This window comes from Salmo salar, chromosome 13 (assembly GCF_965601325.2).
Source record: "Salmo salar chromosome 13, fSalSal1, whole genome shotgun sequence".
Taxonomy (NCBI): domain Eukaryota; kingdom Metazoa; phylum Chordata; class Actinopteri; order Salmoniformes; family Salmonidae; genus Salmo; species Salmo salar.
The window spans coordinates 25,100,223-25,127,243 of NC_138303.1; the positions used below are offsets into that span (position 1 = coordinate 25,100,223).

The following is a 27,021-nucleotide window of genomic DNA, read 5'->3' on the forward strand; positions in this document are numbered from 1 at the left end:
CAAAAATGAAAGCAACCCAAAGGTTTGTCGGTTCAAATATCATCATGGACAACTTTAGCATTTTAGCAACTACATACCACTTTTTAGCTACTTTGCAACTACTTAGCATGTTAGCTAAACCTTACCCTTTAAGCTAACTCTTAACCCCTAGCCTCTAAAGTTAGCCACCTACAGTAACTAACATTAGCCACACCAATTTGGAATTCATAACATATCGTACGAAATGGACGATGGCCATCCACAAATTAATACATACCATACGAAACGTAGCCTACATACTAATACGAAGTTCTCTGAGACCATGAGTTGATCAACCCTTCAGATGAGGAGAGGAACAGACGTCTATGGTGCGTTGTCACGTTTGGGCATTTTGTTAAATATTGGAAATCTTACCTCCGTCCTATCTATCACATTCCTTGCCTATGGCTGTGAGACGGTACCCGTTGGAGCTGACACATTCCAAGTCAAACCTTACAATAGCTCATCTCTGTCAATTCTGAGCCCGATAGGATTTTCAAATGTTCCATTTTGAATAGACTGACATTGAAGACCAGTAAAAGCTTTTTAAACAGATGTACTATTGAACGAGATCCCATCCCGTGGTTCCAGGATGCAGGAGCTTTGCACTCTGTAAATGCAGATTCATAAAACTTGAAAACCCCGCCTACTTGACAACCAGCGTCTGTTTACGAAAAGTCACGGGTACAACGTGGACCGGAGGGTGATAACGACACATCCTACATCGGTTCGGAAAACTCTACAGGGGATCCGTGTCAGACAGTCTCGTCTATATGTTTGGAATAAGTTGCCAAACTAAAAGGATATGAAGGATATGATACAGCTGGGTCGACGTCCTTTGAAGGGTTAAACCATGTTGTTTTTTTCCTAACTGGAGTGGTTTTCGGAGGTTAGTTATGGTGTAGGCTAACCGCCGGAACACGCTTTTCATTGGGCACCATTCGTCACACTTCATTCAACCAGCACCACATGAAAACAATGGCGAGGCGCAAAAAGGCACATCGGGTTGGAATTTAACTGAACGTAGCCATAACACAGGTTGAAAACGGACTCCGAGAAAACTGAGATCGGGGGGCAACCCGAGTCGAAGCAAGATGGAAAGCCCGACCGAAACCCCAACCAGGGCTGCAGAGTATCTGAAGGAGCTTAATAACATCATCGAGACCCAACAGGAGTTACTGGAGAGGCAGAAAAAAAGGATAGAGGAGCTGGAGCATCAAGTGTCCGACTTGTGTTCAGAAAACGCCTGTTTGAAAGACCTGTACCAGCGACATCTGGCTACGTGTAGGCTGCTGCAACAGGGCAACAGCCACGCAACGTTAGGTGCCATAAAGGAAAACATCACCCAAGAAAAGTAAGAATTTATTGCTCGCACTGCACTATTGAAAGACATTGATAGATGTCACAAATAATCCCCCATAGTTTCCTAAATCATTGGCGGGAATCTGCTCTTAAAACCCCAGATAAACGCACACCACCAACATAGGCCTGCACTGTTCTAGATGTAAAAAGTATCTATAGACGTATTTGATATATAACCTAATAGCTAATATCATAGCCTAAAGTAAAGGTTTGCATCAAAACTAATTTTTTCTAAGAGACCAGATTGACCACTGCGCACAAGACTGCTTTTATTGTATTGCAGTCAAACCAACAGGCTTCTTGAAACGCCACGATATAACTTAACACTAATATGCCCAACAGTACACAGGAAATTGTAAGCCATAATAGAACTGCCCATCAGAAGGCTACAGTCCTCTACCTCCCCGCGGGTCTAAGCGGTTGGACACATTAAGGGGCAGCTTTTTAGGTACAGTGCGACGAAAGATAAATGTTGCCATATGGAGCTTGGAATATTGTCATTGACCAGATATGGAAACCTTTGCTACTCCAGGTGTATTTCATTCAACCACTTGGAAGTTATTGTGCAGAGGAATCCGTTTTTAATGGGGCTCAAAGATTCCATATGAATGGATTATCCTTTAAATCATTCTAGGCTATTCTATTTTTAGTCTTTTTTTTTCATTTGACTGCATTTATTCCTTTTGTTCATGACTTGATGGGCTCTGTTTTCATTGCATCTGTTTTTGTGGTAACCATGTTATCTACAAAGTAGTGGCCTGTTATGTCACCTAATTGAGTAAATCAAGTTTTATCTTGCATTGGTTGGTGAGCATTAAACTCAATAATAGATTTGCAGTATGAAGGTTATATAATTTGCTTTGTCGTCAATGACTGGTTTTCAATACAAACAACTGCCATAGCTCTCTTCCAACGTCCTCCCTATGACTGTAGCGTATAACCAGAATGGAATGAATTGGAGGAAGTCCAGTGCCAGTGGGCAGTAATTTTTGCTTCCCAGCGACCAGACTGAGACTCCAGGCTCTCAGGTTCACTACTGTCATGGAGTCTTTTGATTCATGTTTGGTAACCTCAGTTGGCTGAGGGCTCTCTCATGCCAGACTAGCTTAGCATCGGTGTGCTAGTCTTTTGAATGGATTTCATTTGTCGGGCAGGGACAAATCCAGGATATTTATGGAATGCGCACGGTACAAGCTCTGGGAAAAGGAGCTGAGCTGGGATAGATCAACTATGCAATTACTTCCATATGTTTCATTTTTATGTAGGAGCAGGGCAGTCTGGGCGGCTCTCGTCTGGGAGTGATTGGAGGTTTAGCCACCGAGGGCAAGGCAGGGTGATGGAGCATATATCTCACTCACATCAGCACTGTGTTTAAAGTCCACTCCATGCCGTTACCTCAGCTTCACCAGTCAGCAGGATCTTGAAACCTCCGGCGACCTTTGTCTTGTAGGGAGGGTTGTGTCCTGATGAGTTGTGGCAGCCAATCAATATGTATATGGAGGACTCATGGACAGTGTGTATTAGCTGTGGGATCAGCGCGACATATGAGATCAGGACATACTCTACCTTTGACCGTTAGCTAGGGCCTTTAATAAATATCACCTCAAAGCCACATGATTCGTCCCCCCGCTGTCAGTATCTCAGCACCAGCCTGTGTTGGGTGATAGCGCTGTGTCTGAGAAACAGTAGGCTTGGGCAGTATACCTATTAAAAACTTATACCAGTGTATTTTAAAATACAGACGGTATAATTTGTAATTTTGGGGGTTTGGGACCCCCTAAAGCTCATGGGGGTGTGTGCTACGCCAATGCTTATAAATAAACTATCTTCAGCTCAGGGCTCCAGCTATGCATTTGGTTTGCTAAATTGCTAGCTAAGTGGCTAGCTTGCAAGATCAAGCTTCTTGATTAGATGACACAACAATTCCCTCCTGGGTCAAGATCCATGCCAAGATCCCTGCCTAAATCTGTTTTGAGCAGTACATTTTTTTTATATTTTTTTAACGTTTGGAAAGAAATATCGGCCCTTGTGTGCACTCCCGGTAATATCGTATACTCTGGTATGGTACATGAACCGTATGAAAATCTGGATACCGCCCAAAGTTAGCCTAGTTCTCCAGTACCGTCTCCTATGTGGTGGTGGTTATTTAGCAGTCTGCTCTTCCTCTATGATCCTGATGAAATATGACAGAGATTATTAACGTAAAGTGGGTTTTATGGCGGTTACTGAATCCTTAATGGCATATAAGTGTGGTGGGCAATTCTAAACCAACAGTATAAAAAGCAGGACTGCCGGAGAACTGTAAATGAAATTTCAGTAGGAGAAAATGTGATTTAAATGGTGCGTTTACATGACACTTAAACTGAGACTGATCATTATCACCAGATGTGTGGAAAACAAATGTTTGGGACCATATTCTGTCATTTAGGTCTTCTCACGTGCTGTTCTTCGTCCTTGTTTTTAGAATGACTATTGAATATTTTACAGCATGCTTTTAAAGCAGTGTGGATAGGCCTTCTGTCATTGTCTTACCTTCAGATGCTAGAGACTCACCAGCCTTTGGTGTCATTGATGAGACCGCATAGACTAAGTTTTCATTTATTGCTTTTTTGTTGATCTATTCTTAAGTACTTAGCACTTGAAAGTTATTTCTAGCCTACTGTTTTGGCTCAAACGTCCTTAATGATTTCATTTCAGTCTTGGTGATAATTGTATCACCTAGGGTCTATTTATAGCAAGGGTAAGAAAAAAGTCAGTAAGCTGCTGGATATGACATCACTTTTAATGGTACGGACACACTGGTAGCGTTTGCCGGCCGAGAGCACTTAGCAACCAAATTTCTTCAGCCTCCCGAGGTTGAAGAGGCGCAATTGCGCCGCTTTCACCACACTGTCTGTGTTGGTGGACCATTTCAGATTTTCAGTGATGTGTACGCAGAGGAACTTGAAGCCTTTCACTTTCTCCACTGCGGTCCTGTCGATGTGAATGGGGGCGTGCTCCCTCTGCTGTTTCCTGAAGTCTACAATCAGCTCTTTTTGTTGACATTGAAGGAGAGGTTATTTTCCTGGCACCACTGTGCCAGGGCCCTCACCACCTCCCTGTAGGCTGTCTCGTCATTGTTGGTAATCAGGCCTACCACTGTTGTCGTCTGAACCTTGATGATTCAGTTGGAGGCATGCGTGGCCACACAGTCATGGGTGAACAGGGAGTACTGGAGGGGGCTGAGCACACACCCTTGTGGGGCCCCTGTGTTGAGGATCAGCGAAGTAGAGGTGTTGTTTCATTACCCGTGGTCGGCCCGTCAGGAAGTCAAAGACCCAGTTGCACAGGGCGGGGTTCAGACCCAGGGCCCCAAGCTTAATGATGAGTTTGGAGGGCACTATGCTGTTGAAGGCTGAGCTATAGTCAACAAACAGCATTCTTACAAATGTATTCCTCTTGTCCAGATGGGATCTTGCAGTGTGCAGTGCGATGGTGATTATTGCATCGTCTGTGGATCTATTGGGGCGGTATGCAAATTTAAGTGGGTCTAGGGTGTCAGGTAAGATTGAGGTGATATTATCCTTAACTCGCCTCTCAAAGCACTTCATGATGACAGAAGTGAGTGCTACGGGGCGATAGTCATTTAGTTCAGTTACCTTTGCTTTCTTTGATACAGGAACAATGGTGGGCATCTTGAAGCAAGTGGGAACAGCAGACTGGTATAGGGAAGGTTTGATATGTCTGTAAACACTTCAGGCAGCTGGTCTGCGCATGCTTTGAGGACGTGGGTAGGGATGCCATCTAGGCTGGCAGCCTTGCAAATGTTAACACGCTTAAATGTCTTACTCACGTCGGCCACAGAGAACTAGAGCCCACAGAACTTGGGAGCGGACAGGTTTGGTGGCACTGTGTTATCGTTTAGCTTGTCCGGGAGCAAGACGTCGGTGTCCGCGGTGTGGCTGGTTTTCCCTTTGTAATCCGTCATTGTCTGTTGACCCTGCCACATACGTCTCGTGTCTGAGCTGTTGAATTGCGACTCCACTTTGTCTCTGTACTGACGTTTTGCCTGTTTGATTGCCTTACGGAGGGAATAACTACACTGTTTGTATTCATCCATATTCCCAGTCACCTTGCCGTGGTGGTTTGCGCTTTCAGTTTAGCGTGAATGCTGCCATCTATCCACAGTTTTTGTTTTGGGTAGGTTTTACTAGTCACAGTGGGAAAAACATCCCCTATACACTTCCTGATTAACTCATTCACCGTGTCAGTGTATACGTCAATGTTATTCTCAGAGGCAACCCGGAACATATCCCAGTCCGTGTGATCAAAACAAACTTGAAGCATGGATTCCAATTGGTCAGACCAGTGTTGAATAGACCTTAGTACGGGTACTTCCTGTTTGAGTTTCTGCTATAGGAAGGGAGGAGCAGAATGGAGTCATGATCTGATTTGCGGAAGGGAGGGCAGGGGAGGGCCTTGTAGCCATCCTGGAAGGGAGAGTAACTATGGTTGAGAGTTTTTGAAGTGCCAGTACTACAGGCAATGTGTTGATAGAACTTCGATAGCGTTTTCCTCATCTTTGCTTTGTTAAAATCCCCAAATCCAATAAATGCAGCCTCAGGATATGTGGTTTCCAGTTTGCACAAGGTCCAGTGTAGTTCCTTGAGGGACATCGTTGTATCGGCTTTAGGGGGAATATACACAGCTGTGACTATAACTGAAGAGAATTGTCTTTGGAGGTGATACGGTCAGCATTTGATTGTGAGGTATTCTTGGTTGGGGGAACAAGATGACTTGAGTTCATGTACATTATCACGATCACACTATGAGTATTTAACCTCTTACATCTAGACGTTCCGCTAGCGGAACACCTGCTCCAATATCCAATGATAGGCGTGGCGCGAATTACAAATTCCTCAAAAATACAAAAACTTCAATTTTTCAAACATATGACTATTTCACAGCATTTTAAAGACAAGACTCTCCTTTATCTAACCACACTGTCCGATTTCAAAAAGGCTTTACAGCGAAAGCAAAACATTAGATTATGTCAGCAGAGTACCCAGCCAGAAATAATCAGACACCCATTTTTCAAGCTAGCATATAATGTCACAAAAACCCAGAAGATAGCTAAATGCAGCACTAACCTTTGATGATCTTCATCAGATGACACACCTAGGACATTATGTTATACAATACATGCATGTTTTGTTAAATCAAGTTCATATTTATATCAAAAAACAGCTTTTTACATTAGCATGTGACGTTCAGAACTAGCATACCCCCCGCAAACTTCCGGGGAATTTACTAACAATTTACTAAATTACTCACGATAAACGTTCACAAAAAGCATAACAATTATTTTAAGAATTATAGATACAGAACTCCTCTATGCACTCGATATGTCCGATTTTAAAATAGCTTTTTGGTGAAAGCACATTTTGCAATATTCTAAGTACATAGCCCAGCCATCACGGGCTAGCTATTTAGACACCCGGCAAGTTTAGCCTTCACCAAAATCAGATTTACTATAACAAAAATGTTATTACCTTTGTTGTCTTCGTCAGAATGCACTCCCAGGACTGATACTTCAATAACAAATGTTGGTTTGGTCCCAAATAATCCATCGTTATATCCGAATAGCGGCGTTTTGTTCGTGCGTTCCAGAAACTATCCGAAATGGTAAATCAGGGTCGCGCGCATGGCGCAATTCGTGACAAAAAAATTCTAAATATTCCATTACCGTACTTCGAAGCATGTCAACCGCTGTTTAAAATCTATTTTTATGCAATTTATCTCGTAAAAAAGCGATAATATTCCGACCGGGAATCTCCTTTTCGGCAAACAGAGGAAAAATCACAAAGACGGGGGCGGCCAGGGCACGCGCCTAAGCCCACAGTCCCTTGATCGGCCACTTGAGAAAGGCGATAATGTGTTTCAGCCTGGGGCTGGGATGACGACATTCAGGTTTTTCCCGGGCTCTGAGCGCCCATGGAAGACGTAGGAAGTGTCACGTTAGAGCAGAGATCCTTTGTAAAAGATAGAGATGGCAAAGACGTTCAAGAAATGGTCAGACAGGGCACTTCCTGTAAAGGAATCTCTCAGGTTTTGACCTGCCATTTGAGTTCTGTTATACTCACAGACACCATTCAAACAGTTTTAGAAACTTTGGAGTGTTTTCTATCCAAAGCCAATAATTATATGCATATTCTAGTTACTGGGCAGGAGTAGTAACCAGATTAAATCGGGTACGTTTTTTTTATCCAGCCGTGAAAATACTGCCCCCTAGCCATAACAGGTTAATCAGGAAACATACACCACCGCCTTTCTTCTTCCGAGAGAGTTCTTTATTCCTGTCTGCGCGATGTACTGAGAACCCAGCTGGCTGTATGGACAGGGAGAGTATATCCGGAGAGAGCCATGATTCTGTAAAACAGAGTATTTTACAGTCCCTGATGTCTCTCTGGAAGGAGATCCTTGTCTTGGCTCGTCTAATTTATTGTCCTGAGACTGAACATTAGCGAGTAATACACTCTGAAGCGGTGGATGGTGTGCCCACCTCCTGAGTTGGACTAGAAGTCCACTCCAAATACCTCTTCTCCACTGGCTGCGTCTTGGAGAAGCCTTTGGGATAAGTTCAATTGCATTGGAGGGTACAAACAAAGGATCCAATTCGGGGAAAGTCGTATTTCTGAACGTAATGCTGGTGAGTTACCTTCGCTCTGATATCCAAAAGTTATTTCCGGCTGTATGTAATAACACAAAAAACTTTCTGGGCTAATAATGTAAGAAATAACACACACAAAAAATTAAATACTGAAAAATTGCTTAGGAGCTAGAAGCAGAGATGCCATGTCTGTCGGTGCCATCTTTAGCTATCTCTTTCCCCACCATTTAATTTTCAAATCACAGACCAGTGGAGAGAGCGTCACAGGGACCCCTGATAAAGGGCCTTGTGTTGCCAAGTCAACAGATGTCTCCTCGGATATTTCTGCACTACGAGGCGAGGCCTCTGGGCAGCGCTCTGTGTCAGGTTCTGAGAGAGGGAAGAGGGCTACTGCACAGGTATTGGAAATCATTCCATCAGCCACTAACCCTGCACAGGATCCATAGACCCTATAGTACCACTAAATGAGCATATAGCCTAACCCCTAGGTTAGGGTGGTCAGGTAGAGCTAGGCAGCGGTTGATTTGATTTGGCCGCCTATATAGGCTTGAAATCCCAAGCTGGTTCCTACTGGAGGAAAGCTGGATCAGGTTGAGTAAAGCTGGCTAAATCTCACTAAAGCCTTCTATCCAGTTCTTTCTTACCCCCACCGCACGGACACACAATCACACACACGAAAACACACGCCACACACAATCCTTTCTTAAGAAATAAGGGAAGTGGAAGGAGCAGTTAGGTAGTTTGAGAGTTAGCTGGAGAGGAGTCAGACGGGGAGAGTGGCTCCTGCTCTTCTTCATGTTTCTTAAACAGTCTGCCTTGTCAGCTCTCTAAGTGTTTGTGCTGACCATATGCAGTTTCCATAATAGTCAGCTCTTGTTAAAGAACAGACATCCACTCTGCATCTTCCCAAGACTCTGGGCTCTATTTACAGCTGGCGTTAAGGCGGTGCTAGTGTCAAACACGCAATTTCACAATGTAAAAACTGGCGCACTGGCATTTTCCAACCCTAGCGCAAGGTTCGGCAATTGACCTGTCTTATATCAGCTCAGATGGGCGGGGTAGAAATATTTGAGGTGTATCCTTAAAAATATGATCCAACGTGCTAATTTCAGGAAGCGCTGAAAGGGATATTTAAGACCAACCAAAAGCTGGTTTTAGCAGTAATACAGTTGGTTATGGTATGAATTTTGACAGCGGAAATGCATCCTAAATCTTAATCGCCAAAGCTTTATTAAAATATAAAGTTTGAGAGGAGATAAACTGAACGATTCGCGGAGAAGGGCCTTGGTCAGGGAGGTGACCAAGAACCCAATGGTCACTCTAACAGAGCTCTAGAGTTCCTCTGTGGAGATGGGAGAACCTTCCAGGACAACCATCTCTGCAGCACTCCACCAATCAGGCCTTTATGGTAGAGTGGCCAGACGGAAGCCACTCCTCAGCAAAAGGCACATGACAGCCTGCTTGGAGTTTGCCAAAGGCACCTAAAGGACTCTCAGACCTCAAGAAACAAGATTATCTGGTCTGTTGAAACCCAGATTAAACTCTTTGGCCTGAATGCCAAATGTCACTTCTGGAGAAAACCTGGCACCATCCCCATGGTGGGTGCCGCATCATGCTGTTGGGATGTTTTTCAGCGGCAGGGACTGGGAGATTAGTCAGGGATGAGCGAAAGATGAACAGAGCAAAGTACAGAGAGATCCTTGATGAAAACCTGCTCCAGAACCTCAGACTGGGGAGAAGGTTCACCTTCCAACAGGACAAGGACCCGAAGCACACAGCCAAGAAAACGCAGGTGTGGCTTCCGGACAAGTCTCTGAATGTCCTTGAGTGGCCCAGCCAGAGCCCGGACTTGAACTCGATTGAACACCTGAAAAAAGCTGTGCAGTGACGCTCCCCATCCACCCTGACAGAGCTTGAGAGAATCTGCAGAGAAGAATTGGAGAAACTCCCCAAATACAGGTGTGCCAATTTTGTAGCGTCATACCTAAGAAGACTCGAGGCTGTAATTGCTGCCAAAGGTGCTTCAACAACGTCCTGATTTAAAGGGTCTGAATACTTTTGTAAATGTTATTTCAGTTTTAAAATTTTTAATACATTTGCAAAAATGTCTGCTTTGTCATTATGGTGTATTGTGTGTGTGAATTGCTTGTATTCTGTTTCATAAAGTATGTTCATAATTCAAACCCTCCTTTTAGGCCCATTAAAACAAATGCTTGTTCAATAGTAATGCAAGTCTTTATTATACTGCCGATTTTTTTTTATGATATCTTTACATTTATTGATTGTTTAAAAAAATACTGATTGCTTGTTTTTTTGTCAACTTTTATTACAACCAAACTTATTAGAATGATTCACCTTCCTGGTTTTATGGCGACACCGTCCGTGGCATTCTTGCAATATAACTTCTGGAGATGTGTGGATGCGATCTGATCTGTAAAATGGTTCCGATTATGTTAAAAAAATAGGCAATAAAACAATTCACTATATGTGAATTGATTGCCCCCCATCTATCTTCAGAGCTCGTTGACCTAAACTGCGACATGCTTAACACCCCGGCCATCCTACAATCTAAGCTTGATGCCCTCAATCTTACACAAATTATCAATGAACCCAACAGGTATGAACCCAAATCCTTAAACACCGGTACCCTCATAGATATCATCCTAACCAACTTGCCCTCCAAATACACCTCGGCTGTTTTCAACCAAGATCTCAGCGATCACTGCCTCATTGCCTGCATCCGTAATGGGTCTGCGGTCAAACGACCACCCCTCATCACTGTCAAACGCTCCCTAAAACACTTCAGCGAGTAGGCCTTTCTAATCGACCTGGCCTGGGTATCCTGGAAGGATATTGACCTCTTCCCGTCAGTAGAGGATGCCTGGTTATTCTTTAAAAGTGCCTTCCTCACCATCTTAAATAAACATGAATTTAGAACCAGGGACAGATATAGCCATTGGTTCTCTCCAGACCTGACTGCCCTTGACCAGCACAAAAACATCCTGTGGCGTTCTGCATTAGCATCGAATAGCCCCCGTGATATGCAACTTTTCAGGGAAGTTAGGAACAAATATACACAGGCAGTTAGGAAAGCTAAGGCTAGCTTTTTCAAGCAGAAATTTGCATCCTGTAGCACAAACTCAAAGTTCTGGGACACTGTAAAGTCCATGGAGAATAAGTGCACCTCCTCCCAGCTGCCCACTGCACTGAGGCTTGGAAACACTGTCACCACCGATAAATCCACTTTAATTGAGAGTTTCAATAAGCATTTTTCTACGGCTGGCCATGCTTTCCACCTGGCTACCCCTACCCCGATCAACAGCCCTCCACCCCCCACAGCAACTTGCCCAAGCCTCCCCCATTTCTCCTTCACTCAAATCCAGATAGCTGATGTTCTGAAAGAGCTGCAAAATCTGGACCCCTACAAATTAGCCGGCTAGACAATCTGGACCCTCTCTTTCTAAAATTATCTGCCGAAATTGTTGCAACCCCTATTACTAGCCTGTTCAACCTCTCTTTCGTGTCGTCTGATATTCCTATAGATTGGAAAGCTGCCGCGGTCATCCCCCTCTTCAAAGGGGGTGACACTCTAGACCCAAACTGCTACAGACCTATATCTATCCTTCCCTGCCTTTCTAAGGTCTTCGAAAGCCAAGTTAACAAACAGATTACCGACCATTTCAAATCCCACCATACCTTCTCAGCTATGCAATCTGTTTTCAGAGCTGGTCATGGGTGCACCTCAGCCACGCTCAAGGTCCTAAACGCCATCGATAAGATTACTGTGCAGCTGTATTCATCGACCTGGCCAAGGCTTTCAACTCTGTCAATCACCACATTCTTATCGGCAGACTCAACAGCCTTGGTTTCTCAAATGATTGCCTCGCCTGGTTCACCGACTACTTCGGTTCTGTGTGTCAAATCGGAGGGCCTGTTGTCCGGACCTCTGGCAGTCTCTATGGGGGTGCCACAGGGTTCAATTCTCGGGCCGACTCTCTTCTCTCTCAAGAGCGACATCAATGATGTCGCTCTTGCTGCCGGTGATTCTCTGATCTACCTCTACGCAGACGACACCATTCTGTATACCTTTGGCCCTTCTTTGGACACTGTGTTAACCTCTATGGGCTAGGTGGGACGCAAGCGTCCCACCCGTGGTGCACTCCATCAACAGCAGGTGCATTTCAAGAGCGGCAAATTTGAATCCAAATAAATGTCAAAATTCAAATTTTTCAAACATACAACTATTTTACACCCTTTGAAAGATAAACATCTCCTTAATCTAACCACGTTTTACGATTTCAAAAAGGTTTTACGGCGAAAGCATAAATTTAGAGTATGTTAGGACAGTACATTTACAAGAGTTGTGTGTAATGTTTTGTCAATTCAAAGACAGGGTCACCAAAACCATAAAACCAGCTAAAATGATGCACTAACCTTTTACAATCTCCATCAGATGACACTCCTAGGACATTATGTTAGACAATGCATGCATTTTTAGTTCTATCAAGTTCATATTTATATCCAAAAACAGCGTTTTACTATGGCATTGATGTTGAGGAAATCGTTTCCCTCCAATAACCGGCAGTCAAGTCAGCACAACAAATTAAATAATTAAAATTAGAAAACATTGGTAAAATATTATATTGTCATTTAAAGAATTATAGATTTACATCTCTTGAACGCAATCAACTTGCCAGATTTAAAAATAACCTTACTGGGAAATCACACTTTGCAATAATCTGAGCACTGCGCCCAGAAAAATACGCGTTGCGATACAGACTGGCCGTCATGTTGGGGAGATCTAAAATCGAAAATACTATGTAAATAATCCATTACCTTTGATTCTCTTCATCAGATGTCACTTCCAGGTATCACAGGTCCATAACGAATGTAGTTTTGTTCAAAAAAGCTCATCATTTATGTCCAAAAATCTCCGTCTTGTTAGCACATGATCTAAGCCCGCCGGACTTCACTTCATGAACGAGGGGAAAAAATATATTTACGTTCGTTCAAACATGTCAAACGTTGTATAGCATAAATCATTAGGGCCTTTTTTAACCAGAACATTAATAATATTCAAGGTGGACGAATGCATTCTCTTTTATAACGTATTGGAACGAGGGTACCCAACATGAACTCGCGCGCCAGGTGTCTAATGGGCCATCATCGTTCCATGGCTCTTGTTCGGTCAGATCTCCCTCCAGAAGACTCAAAACACTTTGTAAAGGCTGGTGACATCTAGTGGAAGCAATAGGAAGTGCCAAAATATTCCTCAGCCCCTGTGTTTTTCAATGGCATAGGTTTAAAGGTAATACAACACATCAGGTATCCACTTCCTGTCAGAAAATGTCTCAGGGTTTTGCCTGCCAAATGAGTTCTGTTATACTCACAGACACCATTTAAACAGTTTTAGAAACTTTAGAGTGTTTTCTATCCATATATAATAAGTATATGTATATTCTAGTTACTGGGTAGGATTAGTAACCAGATTAAATCGGGTAAATTTTTTTATCCAGCCGTGCAAATACTGCCCCCTAGCCCCAACAGGTTAACTAACCTCCAGACAAGCTTCAATGCCATTCAACTCTCCTTCCGTGGCCTCCAACTGCTCTTAAATGCTAGTAAAACTAAATGCATGTTCTTCAACCGATCGCTGCCCGCACCTGCCCGCCTGTCCATCACTACTCTGGACGGTTCTGATCTAGAATATGTGGACAACTACAAATACCTAGGTGTCTGGTTAGACTGTAAACTCTCCTTCCAGACTCACATTAAGCATCTCCAATCCAAAATTAAATCTAGAATCGGCATCCTATTTCACAACAAAGCATCCTTCACTCATGCTGCCAAACATACTCTCGTAAAACTGACCATCCTACCGATCGATTTTGGTGATGTCATTTACAAAATAGCCTCCAACACAACAAATTGGATGCAGTCTATCACAGTGCCTTCCGTTTTGTGACCAAAGCCCCTGTACGCTCTCGTTGGCTGGCCCTCGCTTCATACTCGTCTCCAAACCCACTGGCTCCAGGTCATCTACAAGTCTCTGCTAGGTAAAGCCCCGCCTTATCTCAGCTCACTGGTCACCATAGAAGCACCCACCCGTAGCACGCGCTCAGCAGGTATATCTCACTGGTCACCCCCAAAGCCAATTCTTCCTTTGGCTTCCTTTCCTTCCAGTTCTCTGCTGCCAATGACTGGAACGAATTGAAAAAATCACTGAAGCTGGAGACCCATATCTCCCTCACTAGCTTTAAGCACCAGTTGTCAGAGCAGCTCACAGATCACTGCACCTGTATATAGCCCATCTGTAAATAGCCCATCCAACTACACCTCATCCCCATACTGTATCCATCATACTCATCCCCATATTTATTTATCTTGCTCCTTTGCACCCCAGTATCTCTACTTGCACATTCATCTTCTGCACATCCACCATTCCAGTGTTTAATTGCTATATTGTAATTACTTCGCCACCATGGCCTATTTATTGCCTTACCTCCCCTTATCCTACCTCATTTGCACATGCTGTATATAGACTTTTTGTACTGTATTATTGACTGTATGTTTGTTTATTCCATGTGTAACTCTGTGTGTTGTATGTGTCGAACTGCTTTGCTTTATCTTGGTCAGGTCGCAGTTGTAAATGAGAACTTGTTCCCAAATAGCCTACCTGGTTAAATAAAGGTGAAATAAAAATAAAAAAATAAATAGGCCAATTTGGGAGCAGTAAAACTTTGAGTGGACATCCTCCCGTTCAATTTATATTGGATCTTTGTCCAGCTACTGTGAAAAGTTTGGATGTGCGTAAAACCCTCCATTGTCTGCATTGTTTTAATATTCTGTGCCCATGGGGAGAAAGTATGGTGCATGTAAGTGTGACATAGCCTGTTTAAAACAAGTTGTTTTGTTTAGAATTATTTGTTCTCTTTTTAGGAATTATGAATAATTAATGTAGTCTTGGTTATTGGCAATGTTTGGCATGTCCATGCTCAGCCATAATGCAATTTACACTAGGCCTAGCCCCTATATCAGTGTGAATGCTGTGTGAAGCCATGCAATTACTTCAAACAATGTGGACTGCAAATGGGTTCAAGTTAACGTATTTAGCAAAGATAGGTATACATTTAGTTTTTTAGTTTCTGTAGGCCATTTAAACTACAATAGACTAACATTGGAATTGGAGTTGATTCCAAGGCAATACATAAAAGACTGTAAATACACAACATGAAGCAACCACATTTCGCCACTGGAGTGCGTTCTGATTGGCCAGTGAGGGGCCAAGCATCGACACAACCACAACTTTATCATGAATTCATCAAAACCAAGGTTTGTTAAAATAGATCCCTCTGAATGAGAGGCAGACAAACGTACAGTATATCATTCAATTGTTAAGTAATTGTATGTCAGGTCAGGAGGTACAGTAAGTAAACAGGAAAGAAAGCTTTAGCCTCATTGTCATACAGTACAGCACATCGTAGTGTAATCTTGTGTCACCTGAATGCCAAAACACACACTGGCACAAACAGTCACCAGTAAGTACCTACTTATTCAGGCTAGCTCTCCAAACTTCACAAATCTTCAGTCATACAAAGTAAAAAGTAACCTAACAGGTAAGGTTCTGTCCTTGAGCAGAATGGGTGTGTGTAGCATGGTATTTGCTGTGGCCTGATCCAGTCTTCTTATTGCATGATGGATTAGAAGGCTGCAGGAGGTTTAATCAGAGTGGCTCCTCTCTGATCCCAACCGGTCCTCTGGGGGAAATGGTGTTTGCAAGCACTTTCATTTCTTATCTCGCCAGATGCATCTGTAAACTCTCATTTTGCATTCTAGCCCAGTTCTCAGCCCCGAATGGCCAACATGCTGTAAACAATATTTGGGATGCTGACCTGATCTTTGCAGAGAAAGTTTCTCGAACCGCAAGATGTGAAAACAGTGTTGTTACCAAAAATATTCATATTTTTATAGGTATTTGAGGAAGTAAAACTCTGTTTACAACTTAATCAAACAAGGTCCTCGGTTTAAAGCCACCCACTGAGTGATCTGGAACAAAGCACTTGGATAATTAAGTAATGTTATGCACAAGACAGTTGGATATCCATGACCGCTTTTGAAATGGAGCATAAACATAACCATGGGCCATTGCACAGCCCACTGTGGTCTGCCTTACTTAGTCCTATGTTTAAGTTTTTTCAAATGACACACTATGCCCGATATAAAGCACTACTTTTGATCAGAAGTGCACTATATGGTGAATAGTGTGTGTAAATGACCTATTGTCTATGAGCGAGAGGGTGGGGCAGTGTTAAACAAGGTTTGTATGTGTGACACCAACAGAAATGCTTCAGTAGGACCCAGGGGTGGCCTTGTCAGGCTGCCATTTGAATGCAGGATGAAACGGGGCCTAGAGTAAACAAACATGAATAGCATTCTTGCCTGATGAAATATTGATAGACAGTGACAAATCATGTGCAGCTCCAAACCTCTCCTTAGTAGTAATCGAGCTCAGGTGAACATTAGCCAGAGCTGATGGAGGGGCTGAGAGCGGACACGGCCTGTCTGTTGTTGGTGCTGTAGCAGTACATACAGTAATTAAAGGATCTGTGCCAGAACAGGCTTGTTCTATCACATTGACTTGGTTGTAAGAAATGACATATCCGACCGTACTATGGAGATGGATTGATAATAGTGTCCAAGTTTTCCCACAGGCTTTTTAAAATCTTCACAGGTTTTCTACTTTCAACTGAAATGAAATATGTCCTCTACAAGGTACATTGATAGGGTCTATCACACGGTTAATAATAATCAGGTTTTTTAAACAAATTAATCTGGGCTTGATTATCCAATAAATCAGGAGGTTATGTGTTTAGATATAGAAGTTGGAAATGACTGCGTTTATCCACAGCTTTCTCTGAATTAAAAAATAAATGTTGATTGATCAATTCAGTCTATGTTCAACTTTAAGTGGAAAATGTATATGTTAATGCATTGATGAAGGTCTTATGTATTAGTGTTCTTGTTTACACCCTGTGTACAGTGAGGACATATTAAGGCATCCACTCTTAGCAGGGAGTCTGCAGACTAAAGGCGTCCCAGCCAAAACAGTTCGGAAGAGTTTGCACGTATATTATGATGACATTTTGTGAAGTTCTTTTGTTCGTTTTGGACTTTGGTGAGGGTTGTTTAGGCACACACATTTTTTTCTCAAAACAAGCCGAAGTCTACGCCTTTTCGTTGGTGATTGGTCAACAGTAGGGATTAGAGGTCGACCGATTAATCGGAATGGCCGATTTAATTAGGGCCGATTTCAAGTTTTCATAACAATCGGAAATCGATATTTTTGGACGCTGAATTTATTTTTTTATTTTGTATTTTTTTATTTTTTATTTTTTTACACCTTTATTTAACTAGGCAAGTGAGTTAAGAACACATTCTTATTTTCAATGACGGCCTAGGAACGGTGGGTTAACTGCCTTGTCCAGGGGCAGAACGACAGATCTTTACCTTGTCAGCTCAGGGATTCAATCTTGCAACCTTATGGTTAACTAGTCCAATGCTCTAACCACCTGCTTTACATTGCACTCCACGAGGAGCCTGCCTGTTACGCAAATGCAGTAAGAAGCCAAGGTAAGTTGCTAGCTAGCATTAAACTTATCTTATAAAAAACAATCAATCAATCATAATCACTAGTTAACTACACATGGTTGATGATATTACTAGTTTATCTAGCCTGTCCTGCGTTGCATATAATCACTTAGGTACACGTTGCTCCAACCATAAACATCAATGCCTTTCTTAAAATCAATACACAAGTATATATTTTTAAACCTGCATATTTAGTTAATGTTGCCTGCTAAAATGAATTTCTTTTAACTAGGGAAAATGTGTCACTTCTGTTGCAACAGAGTCAGGGTATATGCAGCAGTTTGGGCCGCCTGGCTCGTTGCGAACTGTGAAGACTATTTCTTCCTAACAAAGACAGCTGACTTCGCCAAACGGGGGATGATTTAACAAAAGCGCATTTGCGAAAAAAGCACAATCGTTGCACGACTGTACCTAACCATAAACATCAGTGCCTTTCTTAAAATCTTTACACAGAAGTTCATATTTTTAAACCTTCATATTTAGCTAAAAGAAATCCAGGTTAGCAGGCAATATTAACCAGGTGAAATTGTGTCATTTCTCTTGCGGTCATTGCACGCAGAGTCAGGGTATATGCAACAGTTTGGGCCACCTGGCTCGTTGCGAACTAATTTGCCAGAATTTTACGTAATTATGACATAACATTGAAGGTTGTGCAATGTAACAGGAATATTTAGACTTAGGGATGCTACCCGTTAGATAAAATACGGAACGGTTCCGTATTTCACTGAAAGGAAAAACGTTTTGTTTTCGAGATGATAGTTAACGGATTCGACCATATTAATGACCTAAGGCTTGTATTTCTGTGTGTTATTATGTTATAATTAAGTCTATGATTTGATAGAGCAGTCTGACTGAGCGGTGGTAGGCAGCAGCAGGCTCGTAAGCATTCATTCAAACAGCACTTTCGTGCGTTTTGCCAGCAGCTCTTCGCTGTGCTTCAAGCATTGCGCTGTTTATGACTTCAAGCCTATCAACTCCCAAGATTAGGCTGGTGTAACCGATGTGAAATGGCTAGCTAGTTAGCGGGGTGCGCACTAATAGCGTTTCAAACTTCATTCGCTCTGAGACTTGGAGTAGTTGTTCCCCTTGCACTGCATGGGTAACGCTGCTTCGAGGGTGGCTGTTGTTGATGTGTTCCTGGTTCGGGCCCAGGTAGGAGCGAGGAGAGGGACGGAAGCTATACTGTTACATTGGCAATGCTAAAGTGCCTATAAGAACATCCAATAGTCAAAGGTATATGAAATACAAATCGTATAGAGAGAAATAGTCCTATAATTCCTATAATAACTACAACCTAAAACTTCTTACCTGGGAATATTGAAGACTCGTTAAAAGGAACCACCGGCTTTCATATGTTCTCATGTTCTGAGCAAGGAACTTAAACGTTAGCTTTTTTACATGGCACATATTGCACTTTTACTTTCTTCTCCAACACTTTGTTTTTGCATGATTTAAACCAAATTGAACATGTTTCATTATTTATTTGAGGCTAAATTGATTTTATTGATGCATTATATTAAGTTAAAATAAGTGTTCATTCAGTATTGTTGTAATTGTCATTATTACAAATAAAGGGGAAAAAAATTTGGCCGATTTAATTGGTATCGGCTTTTTTTTGGGGTCCTCCAATTATCAGTATCGGCATTGAAAAATCATCATCGGTCGACCTCTAGTAGGGATTCTTCAATAAAGTCTTTGTTGTCGCCCAACGAGAGACGCTTCGTTTTCATGCATATTTTTTCTTTGAGAAATACTGCACCAAACATCTTAGTTAGATGGAAAATTGTGCGACTAAGATCTTCTCAGGCAAAAACGTCAATTTGACAGATTTCTTGAGTTATTGCTTAGATTGACCAAGATGGACTGGGTATGGCATCTCAAAATGGACAAACAGTACTTTCAACTGAAGGTCTTTTAAGGGAGAATAGCTGAAGCATGCTGACACCTTAAGGGCTCAGACACACCAATAGTGTTTGCTGGCCGAGAGTACTTAGCACATCTTGGTATAGATTTTCAAACAGATTTTCATTCAAATATTTTTTATTGAACACACACAAGAATGGTGTGTAGGTATAAAAGACAAGTATGCAATTCTTATCTAAACATAAAAGAGCAGACAGAAACAACAAGACCCAGAGTTCTAGTTACAAAGTAAATAATACAAAACAAGACGTACAGAACAAGGTAGAAAGAAAGAGGGCAGATCTTATTCCCCCCCCTATTCCCCTCCCGACTGCTCGGGTGGCGTGGCAAGCGCATGCTGCCCAAAGGTAGATTCAAATATTACAATTGAGAGTGCGTTAAAATGTACAAATTCACAGCGCCGACTGGTCCAAGTAAGAGAGGAAAGGCTGCCAGATTTTGATCAAATGTTGATAATTTATTGTTCAGAATATATCTAAGTCTTTATAAGTGTACAGTGTTTGCCAATTCGCTGAGCCATAATTTGGAAGAGGGCGCTTCCCTCCTTTGATTTTCAAACCGATTTAAGTAAAAAAATCTAACTAGGCCACTTCGGAACATTCAATGTCGTCTTGGTAAACAACTTCAGTGTAGATTTGGCCTTGTGTTTTAGGTTATTGTCCTGCTGAAAGTTGAATTCATCTCCCAGTGTCTGTTGGAAAGCTTAACCAGGTTTTTCTATATATATATATATATATATATATATATATATATATATATATTTATATATTTATTTATTTATTTATTTATTTATTTATTTATTTATTTATTTATACATACAGTACATTCGGAAAGTATTCAGACCCCTTCCATTTCTCCACATTTTGTTACGTTTCAGCCTTATTCTAAAATTGATTAAATGAAAACATTTCCTCATCAATCGACACACAATACCCCATAATGACAAAGTGAAAACGGTGGTTTAAAAATGTTGCACATGTATTTAAAATAACAAACAGAAATACCTTATTTACCTAAGTTCAGCCCCTTTGCTATTAGACTCGAAATTGAGCTCCTGTTTCCATTGATGTTTCTACAACTTGATTGGGGTCCACCTGTGGTACATTCAATTGATTGGACATGATTTGGAAAGGCACACACCTGTCTATATAAGGTCCCACAGTTGACAGTGCATGACAGAGCAAAAACCAAGCCATGAGTTGTGTCGAGGCACAGATCTGGGGAAGGGTACCAAAACATTTCTACAGCATTGAAGGTCCCCAAGAACACAGTGGCTTCCTTCATTCTTAAATGGAAGAAGTTTGGAACCACCAAGACTCTTCCTAGAGTTGGCCGCCCGGCCAAACTGAGCAATCTGGGGAGAAGGGTGTTGGGGCGGCAGGGTAGCCTAGTGGTTAGAGCGTTGGACTAGTAACCGAAAGGTTGCAAGATCGAATCCCCGAGCTGACAAGGTACAAATCTGTCATTCTGCCCCTGAACAAGGCAGTTAACCCACTGTTCCTAGGCCGTCATTGAAAATAAGAATTTGTTCTTCACTGACTTGCCTAGTAAAGTAAAAAAATATATATATATATATACAAAAAAATAAAAGGGCCTTGGTCAGGGAGGTGACCAAGAACCCAATGGTCACTCTGACAGTGCTCACAAGTTCCTCTGTGGAGATGGGAGAACCTTCCAGAAGGACAACCATCTCTGCAGCACTCTACCAATCAGGCCTTCATGGTAGAGTGGCCAGACGGAAGCCACTCCTCAGCAAAAGGCACATGACAGCCCGCTTGGAGTTTGCCAAAGGCACCTAAAGGACTCTCAGACCATGAGAAACAGGATTCTCTGGTCTGATAAAACAAGATTAAACTCTTCGGCCTGGATGCCAAGCGTCACGTCTGGAGGAAACTTGACATGGTGGTACTTAGTAATGTGTTGTATCAGCATCGTGTTGTGCGGATGTTTTTCAGCGGCAGGGACTGGGAGACTAGTCAGGATCGAGGCAAAGATGAACGGAGAAAAGTACAGAGAGATCCTTGATGCAAACCTGCTCAGGACCTCAGACTGGTGGGAAGGGTTCACCTTCCAACAGGACAACAACCCTAGGCACACAGCCAAGACAACGCAGGAGTGGCTTCGGGACAAGTCTCTGAATGTCCTTGAGTGGCCCAGCCAGAGCCCGGACTCGAACCCGATCGAACATCTCTGGAGAGACCTGAAAATAGCTGTGCAGCGAAGCTCCCCATCCAACCTGACAGAGCTTGAGAGGATCTGCAGTGAAGAATGGGAGAAACTTCCGAAACGTATAGTTGAGCCAATTACAGCCTTGAGAAGACTCGAGGCTGTAATTGCTGCCAAAGGTGCTTCAATAAAGTACTGAGTAAAGGGTCTGAATACTTATGTAAATCTGATATTTCAGTAAAAAAAAAAAAAGTAATACCATGTTTTTGCTTTGTCATTATGGGGTATTGTGTGTAGATTAAGGGCAAAAAACAATTTCATCCATTTTAGAATAAGGCTGTAACGTAACAACATTTTGAGAACTTCAACTGGTCTGAATACTTTCCGAATGCACTGTATATATTATTTTTAATATTAAAAAAAATATATTTTCCATCTTTATTATTTTCCCCAAACCCTACCACCCCTCCCCTAATTGTAGTAAACTAATGGACAACAATACATAGGCTTCTTCCAGCTTATAAGTATTTATAAATATATTTAGTTACCTTTTGTTTGTTTTTAGTCCCACCCTTCAGCAGTATTACTTTAGTGCCTTGTTGCAAACAGGATTCATGTTTTGAAATATTCTGTACAGGCTTTTCACTCTGTCAATTAGGTTAATACAGTTGATCCATCCTCAGTTTTCCCCTATTACAGCCATTCAACTCTAACTGAATACTTTCTTAAGTTTACCCATAGCAGTTTCTAATGTATTTATTTGTATTTATCCCAAATTTTGTGATATCCAATTGGTAGTTAGTCTTGTCCCATCGCTGCAACTCCTGTACAGACTCAGGAGAGGCGAAGGTCGAGACCCATGCGTCCTCTGAAACACGACCCTGCCAAGCCACACTGCTTCTTGACACACTGCTCGCTTAACCCCGAGCAAGCCGCACCAATGTGTCAGAGGAAACACCTGGTGACTGTGTCAGTGTGCATGCGCCCAGCCCGCTACAGGAGTCGCTAGAGCGCGTTGGGACAAGGACATCCCTGCAGGCCAAACCCTCCCTAACCCGGATGACGCTGGGCCAATTGTGCGCCGCCTCATCAAACCCGGATCTGTTGTGACGCCTTCAACACTACGATGCAGTGCCTTAGACCACTGTGCCACTCGGGAGGCCAGTTTTGAATTTGTATATGAAGTCACCGTTGGCCTTATGGTGAAATCCCTGAGTGGTTTCGTTCCTCTCCGGCAACTGATTTAGGAAGGATGCATGTATCTTTGTAGTGACTGAGTGTATTTATACACCATCCAAAGTGTAATTAGTAACTTCACCATGCTCAAAGGGATACGCCTTCCCTGTGGCTCAGTTGGTAGAGCATGGTGTTTGCAACGCCAGCATGGTGTGTGCAACGCCAGGGTTGTGGGTTCGATTCCCACGGGGGGCCAGTACAAAAAAAAATGCATGAAATGAAAACGAAGTATGAAATGTATGTATTCACTACTGTAAGCCGCTCTGGATAAGAGCGTCTGCTAAATGACTAAAATGTAAATGTAAATATTCAATGTCTGCTTTTTATTTTATTTTTTACCATCTTCCAATGCATGTTCTTTGCAAGTTGAGTCCATAAAACGTATTATGTGACTTAAGCAACATTTTTACTCCTGAAGTAATTTAGGCTTGCCATAACAAAGGGGTTGAAAACTTAGAAATGAAAAGCTGAAATGTCTTGAAGAATTAATTAATTTGTAAACATTTCTTGGAACATGGTACCGCTTTGACATTATGGGTTATTGAGTGTAGGCCAGTGAAACATCTCAATTTAATACATTTTAAATTCAGGCTGTAACACAACAAAATGTGGAAAAAGTCAAGGGATGCGAATACTTTCTGAAGGCACTCAATAGCATTTTTTTATTTTTACAATTATTTTTACAAGCAGAACGGCACAGTTGGGAGGAGAAGCTTAATTTCCAAAAGTTCAATGCAGTCAAAACCATTCGTTTTTGTGGTATGGGTAACCAAATCTGCGTTGTATTCATTAGGTATGACGTAGATCATTTTCAAAGATGCGTTATGAAGCATTACAAGCTCAAAACATTTTTCAACAAAATGACAATTATGACAATAACCGTGGCCGTTTGCATGACAATTAATCGTTACCCAAAATGTCTTAATCGTCACAGCCCTACGCTAGATCCACATCCGATGCGATTTGTGCGAGCCTTAAGTGATCTTTAAATCATCTAAACAGGCCAGTCAAGTAAACAACCCACGGAGGTGTTTATGCAGGCGATAAACAGGTCAGAGGAATTTGCACAGTGTATTTCCATTTGAAATGGCCTTATTTAAGCTGTTAATTTTGGCCAAAAGCTTTTCTACAAAGAATTGTCCATTTTCATATAACACTGTATATATCCCCTTCTTTATTCTTGGCGTCATTTACTGTAATGAATTTACTGTAATTAGCTGCGACTCAGTTTGTTTTCCAGCCATCTTTAGCCCTAGCCCTCTGAAAAACAGCTACTGTAACCTGAAGATCGGGAGGTTCATAAATATTTTGCCTACCCAAACCCTCCCCCCTGGCCCTAACAGTGTTATTGTTTGCGGACCCCTCAGCCGCAAATGGCATGATAGAGGAAGCTACTTCTTGTGTCTGCCGGTGTACACTCATTCACCTGGCATTCTGCTGATCAATCAGTGTGCCAGCCAGGCCAAATATGCGGGCGCCTGAACCTCTCTCAGGTGAAAACCCTTAATGAAATACCCCCGCTAGATGAATGTCTACGCAGGGATGATTTACATTCAGACTCGCATATAAATCTCTGGCAATGGCCGAAGACAATTTGTGGCTGGGGCTCACACAAACACAGATTCCCCCAGAGCAGCCTTCATCCTTTAATAAAGTGCAGTTCTACAAACACTCTAAAAATCACGCCCTAACATCTCAGACTGGCCCGAGTCGTGCTGCTGGAGGGACGCCAGGCTGCGCTGACCTCTGCTCCCTCCAATCAGGGCTATACAGATGGCCTTAATGTTTGGCTTGTGTCCTTTGATGTAGCTGGGGGCCACCCCCCATGAGGATGGCTAATGATGGCTTTAATGAGATCTCTAAGCTGAATCTGATGGTGGAGTGGCCTTTACCAGAACCGAGGGGGGTGGGACGGTGGTGGGAGGGAGGGACAACTCACTACTGTGGGTCCCGAGTCTTGTCTAGCCAGGAGCTTCCCTTTTTTTAATTTGACTTTGAATAGAGAGGTGGGCTGGAAATGTCCTGTTCTTCATTCCCTGTGACATTTGATAACACCATTTTTGAATTCCACTGCAGGGTTAGATGCGTGGTGTATAATGCAACTTCATTTCAGCCATCTATTTCAAAGACCATTGAGCTCACAATTGTAATCTCTCACACATAGACTTGTCTGGTAGAATCACAATGGAAGCAGGTCTGAGAGCCGGTCCTTAGACCTCCTCCTTCCTCATGTATTCTGGCTGCGTTCTGTGTGAAATAAAATGCCTCTCCTTCCTCCCTCCTGGCTCTGCTGACTGACAGATATAGCGTTCATAATATGATTAGCTTGATTCTCATTATGGAGGGCTTAATAATGTACAATTTAATTAGACTATAATGAAGATAGGGATTTGTTCCCCCATCGCTGCTCAGCTATTGGCACTCTGAATGGTGATTCTCAAACTTCCACCCTGAGAAAACATTTTGCTCCATTGATCAGGTTCACAATGGTATGAGTATCACACCATTACCAGAAATGGTTGTTTTTATTGCTTTGTGTTTCTCTCAATAATAATAACAACGAGCTAACAAAGACATGGGGAAACCAAGAAAGCACATAAGACGCATGTCAACACTCTACTACTCCGAGGTCCCTTGGCATGGAGTCCTACAGAGATCTTTACTTTACTGCTACTATCAACTTCCACATCAGTCCACCATGATTTTTGACAGATGTACAAATGGTTGGCATTTCTGCTGCTGACAAATAGGTTTCTGTAAAATCCTGTGATCCCATGTCTGGCAGAGCGAGAATTCATCATCTGAATATTATTTGTAGCTCTATTTGTCTTTCATTTCCTTCCAAACCATTACCCATCTCCCAGCTCTCACAACAAGCTGATGCAGCCGATTCCTAAGCTTTATGTAATACTTGTAGAATGCTGTTTGAATTGTTGTCGCTCATGTTGTTGCCAAGTGATAATGTGGTGTGTGTTTCTGTGTGGCTCTTGGCTGTGGAGGTGAAGTCTGATTCAACAACAGCTGAACACAGCCTCAGGAACCCTAAGTTCAAATCAAATCTAACTTTATTTGTCACCTGCGCCGAATGTGTAGACTTTACCGTGAAATGCTTACTTACAAGCCCTTAACCAACAGGGCAGTTCAAGAAAGAGTTAAGAAAATATTTACCAAATAAACTAAAGTCAAAAATAATGAAAAGTAACACAATAAAATAACATGAATGAGGCTAAATACAGGGGGTACCGGTTCCGAGTCAATGTGCAGGGGTACAGGTTAGTCGAGGTAATTTGTACATGTAGGTAGGGGTGAAGTGACTATGTATAGATAATAAACAGCGAGTAGCAGCAGTCTATGACTTGGGTGACTGGAGTCTCTGACAATTTTTTGGGGGTTTCATCTGACACCGCCTGGTATATAGGTCCTGGATGGCAGGAAGCTTGGCCCCAGTGATGTACTGGGCCGTACGCACTACCCTCTGTAGCACCTTACAGTCAGATGCCGAGCAGTTACTATACCAGGCGGCGATGCAACCGGTCAGGATGCTCTCGATGGTGCAGCTGTATAACTTTTTGAGGATCTGGCAACCCATGCCAAATCTTTTCATTCTCCTGAGGGGGAAAGGTGTTGTCGTGCCCTTTTCACGACTGTCTTGATGTGTCACCCTTTGTCATTGTCAGATGAGGTTTCAAAGAACACTAGAAATTGTCTGGGATCCTGACTAGTCAATATGTGACCCCAGATCTCTATCAGTAATGCTGATTTATTGCTACACTGTGAGCAGATTTTTTGTTCTCAGTTTCAGTTGCAATATATGGGGGAACTGAACTGACAACATCACGATGAGATCTGTGCTTCCTCTTTGTTTGTTTTCTGTATTTTCATGCTGTCTTTCTAGAAAGCCTACATCTTCCATGTGTCTGAAAATGCATCAATATGTAAATACCTGATAGTGTGATAAGAGTGAACTGAAAATCACTCACAGGCAACCCCTTTCTTTCCAATCTACAGTGCCTTCAGAA

General features: G+C 42.4%; 1 protein-coding gene across 1 annotated transcript in view; it reads left to right on the plus strand.

Moving 5' to 3' along the window:
- The first annotated feature begins 668 nt into the window (after positions 1-668).
- LOC145850455 (uncharacterized) overlaps positions 669-27,021 on the plus strand; it is a 95,322-nt gene continuing 68,969 nt past the window's right edge. Inside the window, exon 1 of the mRNA XM_082959908.1 lies at positions 669-1,372. Within this exon, the coding sequence (XP_082816034.1) occupies positions 1,113-1,372 (260 nt within the window). The 5' untranslated portion in view covers positions 669-1,112. The remainder of the gene's footprint in view (positions 1,373-27,021) is intronic.